The following is a 14,310-nucleotide window of genomic DNA, read 5'->3' on the forward strand; positions in this document are numbered from 1 at the left end:
AAGGGTACGAACTACAAGTTATCAGCTCAAACCTGCAATCAGGATTGCTGAATTCCTTTTTCCAACAAGCATAAAAAATTATGCAATAACCTGAGGCAATAAAAATATTTAATTCATCAGAATAACTTTGTAACTGGTAGAGTTTAAAATAAAAGTAAACACACAAAAAGATAGGAATTGTGCAAAAGCCATTAGGCAAAGGACGCGCTAAGGAAATTCTCTCGAGAGGAAGGAGAAGCCGAGAAAATAACACAAAATCTACGACACTGTCGTGCTATATATTTCTGGTATAAATCGTTTGGGCCGACGCTGGCTCTGCCTAAGCCGCCAGTGAAGAAAGAAAGTGCGCCGTTTGACCTCAGTTTTACTGCACCTTTACCTTATCCAAGGGGCCGACCATAAATGACGTCACACACGTAGGGGTAGGGGGGTCAGTAATTTTGTGACGGTGTTTGTTGAGAGGGAGACGGGAGAGTTCAGATGGTGTGACGTCACACTATTTCTTCAATGTTAGTAAACAATATACAATAGTAAAGAAAATGATAAATGGCAAGTACAGCTACATTATTTATCATTAAACCTCAAAAAAGCTAATAGCCCAAATTATCAAGACTTAAGCGACATTATTTATCATTAAACATAAAAAAAGCTAATAACCCAAATTATCAAGACTTAAGCGACATTATTTATCATTAAACATCAAAAAGCTAATAACCCAAAATATCAAGTACAAAAGCAACTATTTAAGCTGGGCATACTAATTTCGGGTACATGGTCTATAACTTGGTCTTTTTCTGTTCAAACATCGTTTTATATAAACAGAACTATCAAAATTCAAATCTTCATTTGCGTTGAAAACAATAAGTTTCAAATACGACACTTTGTATTTAAGTTTGGGCTTGTGTAGAAACGAATCAAAAGGTGAATTTTACGCGAGGGACGGGGAAGGGCAACACGGTACAAATCGAATGTTTGGGTTAGTTCATTAAAGTACTGATAGGTCGATTTCTGCACCGTTTCTGTAAAGACAAGGTATGGCTGGATGCCAACAGAAGATTGAACAACAAGAAATAAAACACGGAGGTGGATGGACCACAATATGGCGAGACAAGACTAGAGGGAATCCCCGAAATAATGGAAACGTTATCAGGAAACCCGCAGACAATATGGCGAGACAAGACTAGAGGGAATCCCCGAGGAAAGGGAAAAGTGGGCAGACCAATCAAGACAAGAAAATAAATATTCTCCAGCAAGATCCAAATTGCAATTCTGACATGTTGAAAAGAGCCGCACAAAATCAAGCCAATGGTAGAAGTAGTGTGACCTTATGCTCAATGGCTTTTCTATTGGTTAAGTATTCTTAGACATTTTGTAAAAGTAAGCTTAACAAACACCACTAAGCAGCACAAAAAATATACTCAATGAAATACACGACAACAAATATGATGTGTATTGATATATCCATACGAACTTGTTGGTGGCTTATAAAAAAAATAAAAGTCATAACAAAGTTTCAGATCCGATCGGCTTTGATCAAACGTAAAACCAGTTTGTGAGCTTGGGTCCAAACCTGAAAACACACACATATTTAATTATCAATATTACCTCACTTTAAAGAAGTTAAAACTGAATTTGCAACATTAAATATGATTCGTTTTTGTCAGATACTTACATTTATCTAAAAACTCTGAATATGAAAAACCGTGTAATAAAAGCGTTCATTGAACATTCCTCATGTTAAATATATTTTCCGTGCCAGATTTACCTATAAGCTAAACAAGTGCTCAGCTTTCTTGGGCATTCGTCAAAAAAGGGTATGTTTAACTTTAAACCATGGTAGGCTTAATCACTCAAATTAATTTTAACACTTATTTGTAATTGTCTTATCTCTTTTTTTTTTTAAACTGTCTTGTATTTCTCTTACCATTTCAATAAAAAATTTTTTTGAAAATCGGCAAAGATCTCCTAAAAACGCAAATAATTGGTAAGTATATTTATATATTGGTAAATACATTTATATATATATATATACATTTATATATATATATATATATAAATGTATATATATATATATATATATATAAATGTATATATATATAAATGTATATATATATATATATATATATATATATATAGCCTATGTATACACATATAAATATCGTATAATAGCTTATAAACAGCATATACAGCATATACATGCTGTATGTACACAATGCGTAGCTTTTAAAACATAAAACTTAACTGTATCCACAGCGTTGAAACTCTCCAGCTTGATTTAGTTGAGCCAACACATTTTGTGCCTTCTGCTTCAATTCAGGCCAGCAATGTCTGTTGATAGTCGCTTGATAGGCACAGTTAGCGTAATCAAAGCTTTCACTGTATAATTGTATATATATATATATATGTATATATATATATGTATATATATATATATATATATATATATATATATATATATATATATATATATATATATATATATATATATATATTAAAATAATAAAAAAATAAAAAAATTAATTAAGCAATTTAAAATATATATATATATATATATATATATATATATATATATATATATATATATATATATATATATGTAAATGCCGTTATAATGTATTTATTTACTTAAAAACAGAGACGTTACGAGCGGAGCGCGGAACCCACAAGATGACACATATTTGGGGGGGGGGGGGTGATACCAAGACAAACAAATGCATAACATACAGAAGAAAAATGCTTATCACCGGTACAATTAATGGCTGATTGGAGTCAAATAGTCATTTTAGTACAAATTGACGAACCCGACTTAAAGTTGCTAACTAAACGGAAAGCAATGTTATATCCAGTTGTCTTAATCAGCGACTGTATTTAACATCGTTACTATTATTGTTTAACATTATAGTTAATAGCAAAATATTACATTTTAGAATCTGATCGTTTCCTCTCTCAACAAATTAAATTTCAGTATCTGATCGTTTCCTCTCTCAACAAATTAAATTTTAGAATCTGATTATATCCTCTCTTAACTAATTAAATTTTAGTATCTGATCGTTTTCTCTCTCAACAAATTAATTAATAAGACAAAACACTTTTCTCTGTCGTTTTTTTTTTAAATTATTATAAACAATAATTCTAACACTTATTAGTTTCCTATTTCTTTGCTAATATTAAAGGGAATACCAGATTACAAATGCCGTAGAGACCTTTTGCGAGGTGATTCGGTGTTAGACGGGGAGGAGGGACCACGGAAAAAAATTTTTTAAATTATTTTTGTCTTCCAATCCATTTGAGCTCTAGAATTTAAAAACCCGGAAAAGTGATATATCTACTGTTTAGTACTTCTTCTCTTTTGTTTGGAGCAAAATTTTGCTTCAGTACTAAAAGTTGTGTTCCAAAGAACAGGGACTGTTGTTTTATTGAATCCTTCTTTGATCCCAATCTATTGGTAAAATCTCAAAGTATTCTGCAAATACTTTCATGTAAGTCTAGTAAATGGAAATCTAGAACGACATTTTAAATGACATATATTTAAACATATTTACCTATAATATACATTGAACACAAAAAAATTCTCTGGGGAGGGAAATGGTGTCAACATCATGAGTTGACGCACCGTGTGACATCCGCCCTAGAAACGCCTCTGCTTATAGACACACATCTGTACTTTATACTAGTTAAATCAAATTTAATATAACAAGGATTGAAAGAATATATTACAAGCAAAGTATTTTGGACATAGCTCCTTGTGGAAGACATCCCGTCTGACATACTCCTTCTACAGCAGGATTAACTGCAATATGTAACGATAGATAAGTGGCACATGAGAGTTAAACTACAGCAGGATTAACTGCAATATGTAACGACAGATTATTGGCATATGAGAGTTAAACTACAGCAGGATTAACTGCAATATGTAACGACAGATGGCACATGAGACTTAAACTACATCAGGATTAACTGCAATATGTAACGACAGATCATTGGCGCATGCTAGGTAGAACTAAGAGATATAGGAAACTATTTATAACTCAAAAAACATTTAATTACAGAGTTTACTTACATGTCTCGCTTCGATTATGATAAGGATCTGTTAAGATGAAAAATAAAATTGCTCTTTGTTTTACGAAATCTATAATGTTTATAGATTTAGCAAAGGAATAAAAGGGTCGACTTTTTCTATTGTAGACGCTCAGCGCACTACATCAGCTGTGTCATTTAAATTACAATTTATTATAATTCGAATTAGTTTTTGAATTAATGTAGTGAGAAAATGTACTTCAACAATCAACGAAAGTAAGAAAGAAAAAAAATGAAAAAAAAATAATATAAAAAAGTATCGATAAAATAAAATCTTAAATACAATCATAAGCTTACTAAACTACAACCCGTTTACGGTCCTAGGACCTTTGACCACAGGTGCTTTGACCATAGGGGGTTTGACCATAGGGGGTTTGACCACAGCGGAGCTTTGACCATAGGGGCTTTGACCATAGGGGGTTTGACCACAGCGGAGCTTTGACCATAGCGGTGCTTTGACCATAGGGGGTTTGATCATAGGGGGTTTGACCATAGGGGGTTTGACCACATGTGTTTTCTCAGCAGAGGGTCTTTGATCACAGGTGGTCTATCAACTGGTGTTTGATCACAAGCGCTGTGTCCGGCTTTGATCATAGGTGTTTTGTCCACATAGGGTCTTTGATCTCAGGTGGTTTGTCCAATGCTGTCCATATATGGTAAGGATTTTTTAAAAGTTGCTAAATTGTATTTTAAATTTCGACATGATGTAATATGTTAAATCATCATGTATAAATACAAGTCATCTAAACTACTCTATGTCAATTTGTTAACGGCATCAACCCTGCTGCGTTATACTGTCTCTTGCCAAATAAAACACTACCCAGCTGAGAAGCGATACAAGATGCTGCACGAAAAAGTACAACGTGCTGTCCAGATATATGGTCAAACAGATGTACTGACATATTTGCGTGCTATAGCACATCTGCCATTTAGTTAACCATTTTATGTATTACATCTTTGACTATATTGTTGGCAAGTTTTGTATCATTTGTTATCATTTATATATGCTATGTATTTTCAAGTACATCTACATTATTTATTTGTGAAACTTGTTATATAACGCATTATTTGTGATTCATTTATATTTAAAATAAATCTATGAGGCCTAGCACCAGCCTTTATGTGGAGACTAAAATATAGTTCTTGGCTTTTTTTAAATACATGTTAATTTCTATTAACGTACTCTCAGGAAACATGTATAAAATCGAGTTAATTGTATCACACCTATGATCAAAGCCGGACACAGCGCTTGTGATCAAACACCCGTTGATAGACCACCTGTGATCAAAGACCCTCTGCTGAGAAAACATGTGGTCAAACCCCCTATGGTCAAACCCCCTATGATCAAACCCCCTATGGTCAAAGAACCGCTATGGTCAAAGGCCCGCTGTGGTCAGACCCCCTATGGTCAAAGCCCCTATGGTCAAAGCTCCGCTGTGGTCAAACCCCCTATGGTCAAAGCACCTGTGGTCAAAGGTCCGCGCACCCCGTTTACAAGCTTAACTAAACCACTACTTAACAAACTAAAACCACTAACTAATGTATCCAGTCCTAAATAAACAACACGAGGTACAACACGTAAATAAGACAATCATCCCACTCACAAACCACGACTCAGTCAAGTTTTATACTGTGATTTTAAAAATCAGTAACACAAAGCACATCATTATAAAGGAAATTATGTGTTCTATTTTTATTTAAAGCAAAACAAAATTATAAAAGATTATGAAAGAATGAATTATAGCTTGAAAAATCCATTTGAGCACCCCGTGTTTACCTAAAAGTGCTATAATTTAAAATGTTCTAGAACTTGTTTCTCTAACAAATCTTCACAGATTTAACAAAATATTTCAAAATGTTGAGACACCACCATATCGATAAAACATATTATATAAAAATGTTGAGGCAGTACCTGATATAACATAATATATCTTAATATTGAGACACATCCATAATGATATAACAAAATATATCAAACGGTTGAGACAACCAACAAAAAGGGAACAGGGCATTTCCCCCCTGTCAATTACCCCGCCCAGTAGGAGATTACCACCCCCCCCCCCGGACAGGGTTTGAGTTTGGGTTAGGGCTAGGGCTAGATTTAGGGCTAGGTTTTGGGCTAGAGCTAGGGCTAGGGTTAGGGTTAGGGTAAGGGTAAGGGTAAGGGTAAGGGTAAGGGTAAGGGTTAGGGTTAGGGATAGGGATAGAAATAGGGTTAGGGTTAGGGTTAGGGTTAGGGTTAAGGTTAGGGTTAGGGTTAGGGTTAGTAGGGTTAGTAGGGTTTGCAGGCTTAGTAGGGTTAATAGTGTTAGTAGGGTTAGTAGGGTTAGGTTTAGGGGTAGGGTTAGTAGGGTTAGTAGGGTTAGTTGGGTTAGTAGGGTTAGTAGGGTTAGTAGGGTTAGTAGGGTTAGCAGGCTTAGTAGGGTTAATAGTGTTAGTAGGGTTAGTAGGGTTAGGTTTAGGGGTAGGGTTAGTAGGGTTAGTAGGGTTAGTAGGGTTAGTAGGGTTAGTAGGGTTAGTAGGGTTAGTAGGGTTAGTAGGGTTAGTAGGGTTAGTAGGGTTAGTAGGGTTAGTAGGGTTAGTAGGGTTTGCAGGCTTAGTAGTGTTAATAGTGTTAGTAGGGTTAGTAGGGTTAGTAGGGTTAGGAGGGTTAGTAGGGTTAGTAGAGTTAGTAGGGTTAGTAGGGTTAGTAGGGTTAGTAGGGTTAGTAGGGTTAGTTGGGTTAGTAGGGTTAGTAGGGTTAGTAGGGTTTGCAGGCTTAGTAGGGTTAATAGTGTTAGTAGGGTTAGTAGGGTTAGGAGGGTTAGTAGGGTTAGTAGAGTTAGTAGGGTTAGTAGGGTTAGTAGGGTTAGTAGGGTTAGTTGGGTTAGTTAGGTTAGTAGGGTGAGGGTGAGGAGGGTTTCGGTTAGTAGGATTACTAGGGTTAGTAGGGTTAGTAGGATTAGTAGGGTTAGTAGGGTTAGTAGGGTTAGTAGGGTTAGTAGGGTTAGTAGGGTTAGTAGGGTTAGTAGAGTTAGTAGGGTTAGTAGGGTTAGTAGGGTTAGTAGGGTTAGTAGGGTTAGTAGGGTTAGTAGGGTTAGTAGGGTTAGTAGGGTTAGTAGGGTTAGTAGGGTTAGTAGGGTTAGTAGGGTTAGGGTGAGTAGGGTTTGGGTTAGTAGGATCAGTTGGGTTAGGGTTAATAGGGTTAGGGTTAGTAGGGTTAGTGGGGTTAGTAGGGTTAGTAGAGTTAGTAGGGTTACTAGGGTAAGGGGGTTAGTAGGGTTAGTAGGGTTAGTGGGGTTAGTTGGGTTAGTAGGGTTAGGGTAAGTAGGGTTAGTAGGGTTATTAGGGTTATTAGGGTTAGTAGGGTTAGTTGGGTTAGTAGGGTTAGTAGGGTTAGGGTAAGTAGGGTTAGTAGGGTTAGTAGGGTTAGTAGAGTTAGTAGGGTTAGTAAGGTTAGTAGGGTTAGTAGGGTTAGGGTGAGTAGGGTTTGGGTTAGTAGGATCAGTTGGGTTAGGGTTAATAGGGTTAGGGTTAGTAGGGTTAGTGGGGTTAGTAGGGTTAGTAGGGTTAGTAGGGTTACTAGGGTAAGGGGGTTAGTAGGGTTAGTAGGGTTAGTAGGGTTAGTAGGGTTAGTAGGGTTAGTAGGGTTAGTAGGGTTAGTAGGGTTAGTAGGGTTAGTAGGGTTAGTAGGGTTAGTAGGGTTAGTAGGGTTAGTAGGGTTAGTAGGGTTAGGGTGAGTAGGGTTTGGGTTAGTAGGATCAGTTGGGTTAGGATTAATAGGGTTAGGGTTAGTAGGGTTAGTGGGGTTAGTAGGGTTAGTAGGGTTAGTAGGGTTACTAGGGTAAGGGGGTTAGTAGGGTTAGTAGGGTTAGTGGGGTTAGTTGGGTTAGTAGGGTTAGGGTAAGTAGGGTTAGTAGGGTTATTAGGGTTATTAGGGTTAGTAGGGTTAGTTGGGTTAGTAGGGTTAGTAGGGTTAGGGTAAGTAGGGTTAGTAGGGTTAGTAGGGTTAGTAGAGTTAGTAGGGTTAGTAAGGTTAGTAGGGTTAGTAGGGTTAGGGTGAGTAGGGTTTGGGTTAGTAGGATCAGTTGGGTTAGGGTTAATAGGGTTAGGGTTAGTAGGGTTAGTGGGGTTAGTAGGGTTAGTAGGGTTAGTAGGGTTACTAGGGTAAGGGGGTTAGTAGGGTTAGTAGGGTTAGTGGGGTTAGTTGGGTTAGTAGGGTTAGGGTAAGTAGGGTTAGTAGGGTTATTAGGGTTATTAGGGTTAGTAGGGTTAGTAGGGTTAGTAGGGTTAGTAGGGTTAGTAGGGTTAGTAGAGTTAGTAGGGTTAGTAGGGTTAGTAGGGTTAGTAGGGTTAGTAGGGTTAGTAAGGTTAGTAGGGTTAGTTGGGTTAGTAGGGTTAGGGTGAGGAGGGTTTGGGTTAGTAGGATTAGTAGGGTTAGGGTTAGTAGGGTTAGGGTTAGTAGGGTTAGTAGGGTTAGTAGGGTTAGTAGGATTAGTAGGGTTAGTAGGGTTAGTAGGGTTAGTTGGGTTAGTAGGGTTAGTAGGGTTAGTAGGGTTAGTAGGATTAGTAGGGTTAGGGTTAAGGTTAGTAGGGTTAGTAGGGTTAGTAGGGTTAGTAGGGTTAGGGTAAGTAGGGTTAGTAGGGTTAGTAGGGTTAGGGTTAGTAGGGTTAGTAGGGTTAGTAGGGCTAGTAGGGTTAGTAGGGTTAGTAGGGTTAGTAGGGTTAGTAGGGTTAGGGTAAGTAGGGTTAGTAGGGTTAGTAGGGTTAGGGTTAGTAGGGTTAGTAGGGTTAGTAGGGTTAGTAGGGTTAGTAGGGTTAGGGTTAGTAGGGTTAGTAGGGTTAGGGTTAATAGACTTAGTAGGGTTAGTTGGGTTAGTTGGGTTAGTAGGCTTAGTAGGGTTAGTAGAGTTAGTAGGGTTAGTAGGGTTAGTAGGGTTAGTAGGGTTAGTTTTGTTAGTAGGGTTAGTAGGGTAAGTTTTGTTAGTAGGGTTAGTAGAGTTAGTAGAGTTAGTAGGGTTAGTAGGGTTAGTAGGGTTAGTAGAGTTAGTAGGGTTAGTAGGGTTAGTAGGGTTAGTAGGGTTATTAGGGTTAAGGTAAGTAGGGTTAGTAGGGTTAGTAGGGTTAGGGTTAGTAGGGTTAGTAGGGTTAGTAGGGTTAGTAGGGTTAGTTGGGTTAGTAGGGTTAGTAGGGTTAGTAGGGTTAGTAGGGTTAGTAGGGTTAGTAGGGTTAGTAGGGTCAGTAGGGTTAGTAGGGTTAGTAGGGTTAGTTGGGTTAGTAGGGTTAGTAGACTTAGTAGGGTTAGTAGAGTTAGTAGGGTTAGTAGGGTTAGTAGGGTTAGTAGGGTTAGTAGGGTTAGTAGGGTTAGTAGGGTTAGTAGGGTTAGTAGGGTTAGTAGGGTTAGTAGGGTTAGTGGGTTAGTAGGGTTAGTAGGGTTAGGGTGAGGAGGGTTTCGGTTAGTAGGATTACTAGGGTTAGTAGGGTTAGTAGGATTAGTAGGGTTAGTAGGGTTAGTAGGGTTAGTAGGGTTAGTAGGGTTAGTAGGGTTAGTAGGGTTAGTAGGGTTAGTAGGGTTAGTAGGGTTAGTAGGGTTAGTAGGGTTAGTAGGGTTAGTAGGGTTAGTAGGGTTAGTAGGGTTAGTAGGGTTAGTAGGGTTAGTAGGGTTAGTAGGGTTAGTAGGGTTAGGGTGAGTAGGGTTTGGGTTAGTAGGATCAGTTGGGTTAGGGTTAATAGGGTTAGGGTTAGTAGGGTTAGTGGGGTTAGTAGGGTTAGTAGGGTTAGTAGGGTTACTAGGGTAAGGGGGTTAGTAGGGTAAGTAGGGTTAGTGGGGTTAGTTGGGTTAGTAGGGTTAGGGTAAGTAGGGTTAGTAGGGTTATTAGGGTTATTAGGGTTAGTAGGGTTAGTTGGGTTAGTAGGGTTAGTAGGGTTAGTAGGGTTAGTAGAGTTAGTAGGGTTAGTAGGGTTAGTAGGGTTAGTAGGGTTAGTAGGGTTAGTAAGGTTAGTAGGGTTAGTTGGGTTAGTAGGGTTAGGGTGAGGAGGGTTTGGGTTAGTAGGATTAGTAGGGTTAGGGTTAGTAGGGTTAGGGTTAGTAGGGTTAGTAGGGTTAGTAGGGTTAGTAGGATTAGTAGGGTTAGTAGGGTTAGTAGGGTTAGTTGGGTTAGTAGGGTTAGTAGGGTTAGTAGGGTTAGTAGGGTTAGTAGGGTTAGGGTTAAGGTTAGTAGGGTTAGTAGGGTTAGTAGGGTTAGGGTAAGTAGGGTTAGTAGGGTTAGTAGGGTTAGGGTTAGTAGGGTTAGTAGGGTTAGTAGGGTTAGTAGGGTTAGTAGGGTTAGTAGGGTTAGTAGGGTTAGTAGGGTTAGTAGGGTTAGTAGGGTTAGTAGGGTTAGTAGGGTTAGTAGGGTTAGTAGGGTTAGGGTAAGTAGGGTTAGTAGGGTTAGTAGGGTTAGGGTTAGTAGGGTTAGTAGGGTTAGTAGGGTTAGTAGGGTTAGTAGGGTTAGGGTTAGTAGGGTTAGTAGGGTTAGGGTTAGTAGACTTAGTAGGGTTAGTTGGGTTAGTTGGGTTAGTAGGCTTAGTAGGGTTAGTAGAGTTAGTAGGGTTAGTAGGGTTAGTAGGGTTAGTAGGGTTAGTTTTGTTAGTAGGGTTAGTAGGGTAAGTTTTGTTAGTAGGGTTAGTAGAGTTAGTAGAGTTAGTAGGGTTAGTAGGGTTAGTTTTGTTAGTAGGGTTAGTAGAGTTAGTAGAGTTAGTAGGGTTAGTAGGGTTAGTTTTGTTAGTAGGGTTAGTAGAGTTAGTAGAGTTAGTAGGGTTAGTAGGGTTAGTAGTGTTAGTAGGGTTAGTAGGGTTAGTAGAGTTAGTAGGGTTAGTAGGGTTAGTAGGGTTAGTAGGGTTAGTAGGGTCAGTAGGGTTAGTAGGGTTAGTAGGGTTAGTTGGGTTAGTAGGGTTAGTAGACTTAGTAGGGTTAGTAGAGTTAGTAGGGTTAGTAGGGTTAGTAGGGTTAGTAGGGTTAGAAGGGTTAGTAGGGTTAGTAGGGTTAGTAGGGTTAGTAGGGTTAGTAGGGTTAGATGGGTTAGTAGGGTTAGTAGGGTTAGTAGGGTTAGTAGGGTTAGTAGGGTTAGTAGGGTTAGGGTTAGTAGGGTTAGTAGGGTTAGTAGGGTTAGTAGGGTTAGTTGGGTTAGTAGGGTTAGTAGGGTTAGTAGGGTTAGTAGGGTTAGTAGGGTTAGTAGGGTTAGTAGGGTTAGTAGGGTTAGTAGGGTTAGTAGGGTCAGTAGGGTTAGTAGGGTTAGTAGGGTTAGTTGGGTTAGTAGGGTTAGTAGACTTAGTAGGGTTAGTAGAGTTAGTAGGGTTAGTAGGGTTAGTAGGGTTAGTAGGGTTAGTAGGGTTAGTAGGGTTAGTAGGGTTAGTAGGGTTAGTAGGGTTAGTAGGGTTAGTAGGGTTAGTAGGGTTAGTGGGTTAGTAGGGTTAGTAGGGTTAGGGTTAGTAGGGTTAGTAGGGTTAGTAGGGTTAGTAGGGTTAGTAGGGTTAGTAGGGTTAGTAGGGTTAGTAGGGTTAGTAGGGTTAGTAGGGTTAGTAGGGTTAGTAGGGTTAGTAGGGTTAGTTGGGTTAGTAGGGTTGGTAGGGTTAGGGTTAATAGGGTTAGTAGGATTAGTATGGTTAGTAGGGTTAGGGTTAGTAGGGTTAGTAGGGTTAGTGTTAGTAGGGTTAGTAGCGTTAGGGTTATTAGGGTTAGTAGGGTTAGTAGGGTTAGGGTTAGTAGGGTTAGTATAGTTAGTAGGGTTAGTAGGGTTAGTAGGGTTAGGGTAAGTAGGGTTAGTAGGGTTAGTAGGGTTAGGGTTAATAGGGTTAGTAGGGTTCGTAGGGTTAGGGTTAGTAGGGTTAGTAGGGTTAGGGTTAGTAGGGTTAGAAGGGTTAGGGTTAGTAGGGTTAGTAGGGTTATTAGGGTTAGGGTTAGTAGGGTTAGTATAGTTAGTAGGGTTAGTAGGGTTAGTAGGGTTAGTAGGGTTAGGGTAAGTAGGGTTAGTAGGGTTAGGGTTAATAGGGTTAGTAGGGTTCGTAGGGTTAGGGTTAGTAGGGTTAGTAGGGTTAGTAGGGTTAGTTGGGTTAGTAGGGTTAGTAGGTTTAGTAGGGTTAGTAGGGTTAGTAGGGTTAGTAGGGTTAGTAGGGTTAGTAGGGTTAGTAGGGTTAGTAGGGTTAGTAGGGTTAGTAGGGTTAGTAGGGTTAGTAGGGTTAGTAGGGTTAGTAGGGTTAGTAGGGTTTTTAGGGTTAGTATGGTTAGTATGGTTAGTATGGTTAGTATGGTTAGTAGGGTTAGTAGGGTTAGGGTGAGTAGGGTTAGTAGGGTTAGTAGGATTAGTAGGGTTAGGGTTAGTAGGGTTAGTAGGGTTAGTAGGGTAAGTAGGGTTAGTAGGGTTAGTAGGGTTAGTAGGGTTTTTAGGGTTAGTAGAGTTAGTAGGGTTAGTAGGGTTAGGTTTATAGGGTTTTTAGGATTAGTAGGGTTAGTAGGGTTAGGGTTAGTAGGGTTAGTAGGGTTATTAGGGTTAGGGTTAGTAGGGTTAGTAGGCTTACTAGGGTTAGTAGGGTTAGTTGGGTTAGTAGGGTTAGGGTTAGTAGGGTTAATTGGGTTAGTAGGGTTAGGGTAAGTAGGGTTAGTAGGGTTAGTAGGGTTAGTAGGGTTAGCAGGGGTTGTAGGGTTAGTAGGGTTAGTAAGGTTAGTAGGGTTAGGGTTGGAGTTAGAGTTAGGGTTAGGTTTAAACAAATGTCTAGCGTTGGCTTTGGCTTTGTGTTAAGTTTTGTTCTAAGGTGGATGCTTTCCTTTTGGTCCTTTTCTTAAGGTTAGGATTAAAGTAGTATATAGGTATAGAATTCTAGTTAGAAGTAGGATTCTTACCCAAGAGGCGGGAGATAATTCCCCTGGGGGTATTGACAGGGAGGTAATTGACAGGGGGTAATTTTTTCGGGGTAAATACGGGGGGGGGGGGGGGGTGAACGTCCAGGGGGGGGGGGATTTTTCTTGTAGCCTAACAAAATGTAATATGTAATATTGATGGCAACAGACAATAAAATGCTGATCAACATTTCCACCTACCTTTGTTGTTCTTGACCATGCACTTGACATCTGGAAAAAATATTGTAATATGTGCTACTTGTCATGTGCGGGTTGTTGTGGGCAGTTGGTGGTTGTCAAATGTTGGTTGGTAGTTGTCAAATGTTGGTTGTTTTACTTTGTTGGTGTTTGTCAAATGTTGGTTGTTTTATTTTGTTGGTAGTTGTCAAATGTTGGTTGTTGTACTTTGTTGGTAGTTGTCAAATGTTGGTTGTTGTACTTTGTTGGTAATTGTCAAATGTTGGTTGTTGTACTTTGTTGGTAGTTGTCAAATGTTGTTTGTTGTACTTTGTTGGTAGTTGTCAAATGTTGGTTGTTTTACTTTGTTGGTAGTTGCCAAATGTTGGTTGGTAATTGTCAAATATTGGTTGTTGTACTTTGTTGGTAGTTGTCAAATATTGGTTGGTGTACTTTGTTGGTAGTTGTCAAATATTGGTATTTGTAATGAATTGGTAGTTGTCAAATACTGATGGATGTACATTGTTGGTAGTTCAAATATTGGCTGCTGCACTGAAAAAAAACCCAAGATTGAGGCTTGCTGTCCAATAAATATTTCATTTCCGCTGGTAAAAACCAGGTACATGAACGACCGTTTTTCCCGTTTCCTCCCCCCTCCCCAATCACTTAAGTTTTCAGCCTCAAATATTTCTATCTAAACAACCATTGTTAAGCAACCAATCGGTACTTGAGTCGGAAGAGTTCTATTCATTACCTCTTTCTAAGTGACATTTGATTAATTGTTGTCTCATGTTTTGCAAACTCAATGCATCATATATGAAGAAATACCAAAACAAGTCATTCAAACTTACCGTGCGGATATGTGGCGATGATAAGGAGGATGTAAGTTGCCCGGCTGATCATTTCAAGCGCTGTTAACTCTCCAAACCAAAACAAAAGCTGAAGGCTACATCGTTTCTCTCTCAAGATAGAATCAAAACAAGTTAAAAACGCAATGTTTTCCTAGATGGAAGGCAGCAAGGTGAAATCTTTTTGAACAGGAACTAGGGAGCGAAATCGTGCACACTGTGTTTTTAGTTTAAGAAAATTTCACGATTTATAGATATTTGGTGAAATTTAACGCTTATATATATATATATATATATATATATATATATATATATATATATATATATATATATATATATATATATATATATGTA

At 38.7% G+C, this 14,310-nt stretch overlaps 1 protein-coding gene across 1 annotated transcript in view; it reads right to left on the reverse strand.

The window, feature by feature from the left end:
* The window catches only part of LOC131954119 (uncharacterized), a 20,935-nt gene extending 6,825 nt beyond the window's left edge, over window positions 1–14,110 (reverse strand). Inside the window, exons 1-7 of the mRNA XM_059317649.1 lie at window positions 13,960–14,110; window positions 13,133–13,162; window positions 4,061–4,087; window positions 3,718–3,790; window positions 2,243–2,376; window positions 1,472–1,570; window positions 33–90 (exon numbers count right to left, since the gene is read on the reverse strand). Coding sequence (XP_059173632.1) covers window positions 33–90; window positions 1,472–1,570; window positions 2,243–2,376; window positions 3,718–3,790; window positions 4,061–4,087; window positions 13,133–13,162; window positions 13,960–14,011 — 473 coding nt within the window. The 5' untranslated portion in view covers window positions 14,012–14,110. The remainder of the gene's footprint in view (window positions 1–32; window positions 91–1,471; window positions 1,571–2,242; window positions 2,377–3,717; window positions 3,791–4,060; window positions 4,088–13,132; window positions 13,163–13,959) is intronic.
* Window positions 14,111–14,310: the final 200 nt, after the last annotated feature.

Source organism: Physella acuta, unplaced genomic scaffold, assembly GCF_028476545.2.
Source record: "Physella acuta isolate Inbredline_101_S28 unplaced genomic scaffold, ASM2847654v3 ptg000973l, whole genome shotgun sequence".
Taxonomy (NCBI): domain Eukaryota; kingdom Metazoa; phylum Mollusca; class Gastropoda; family Physidae; genus Physella; species Physella acuta.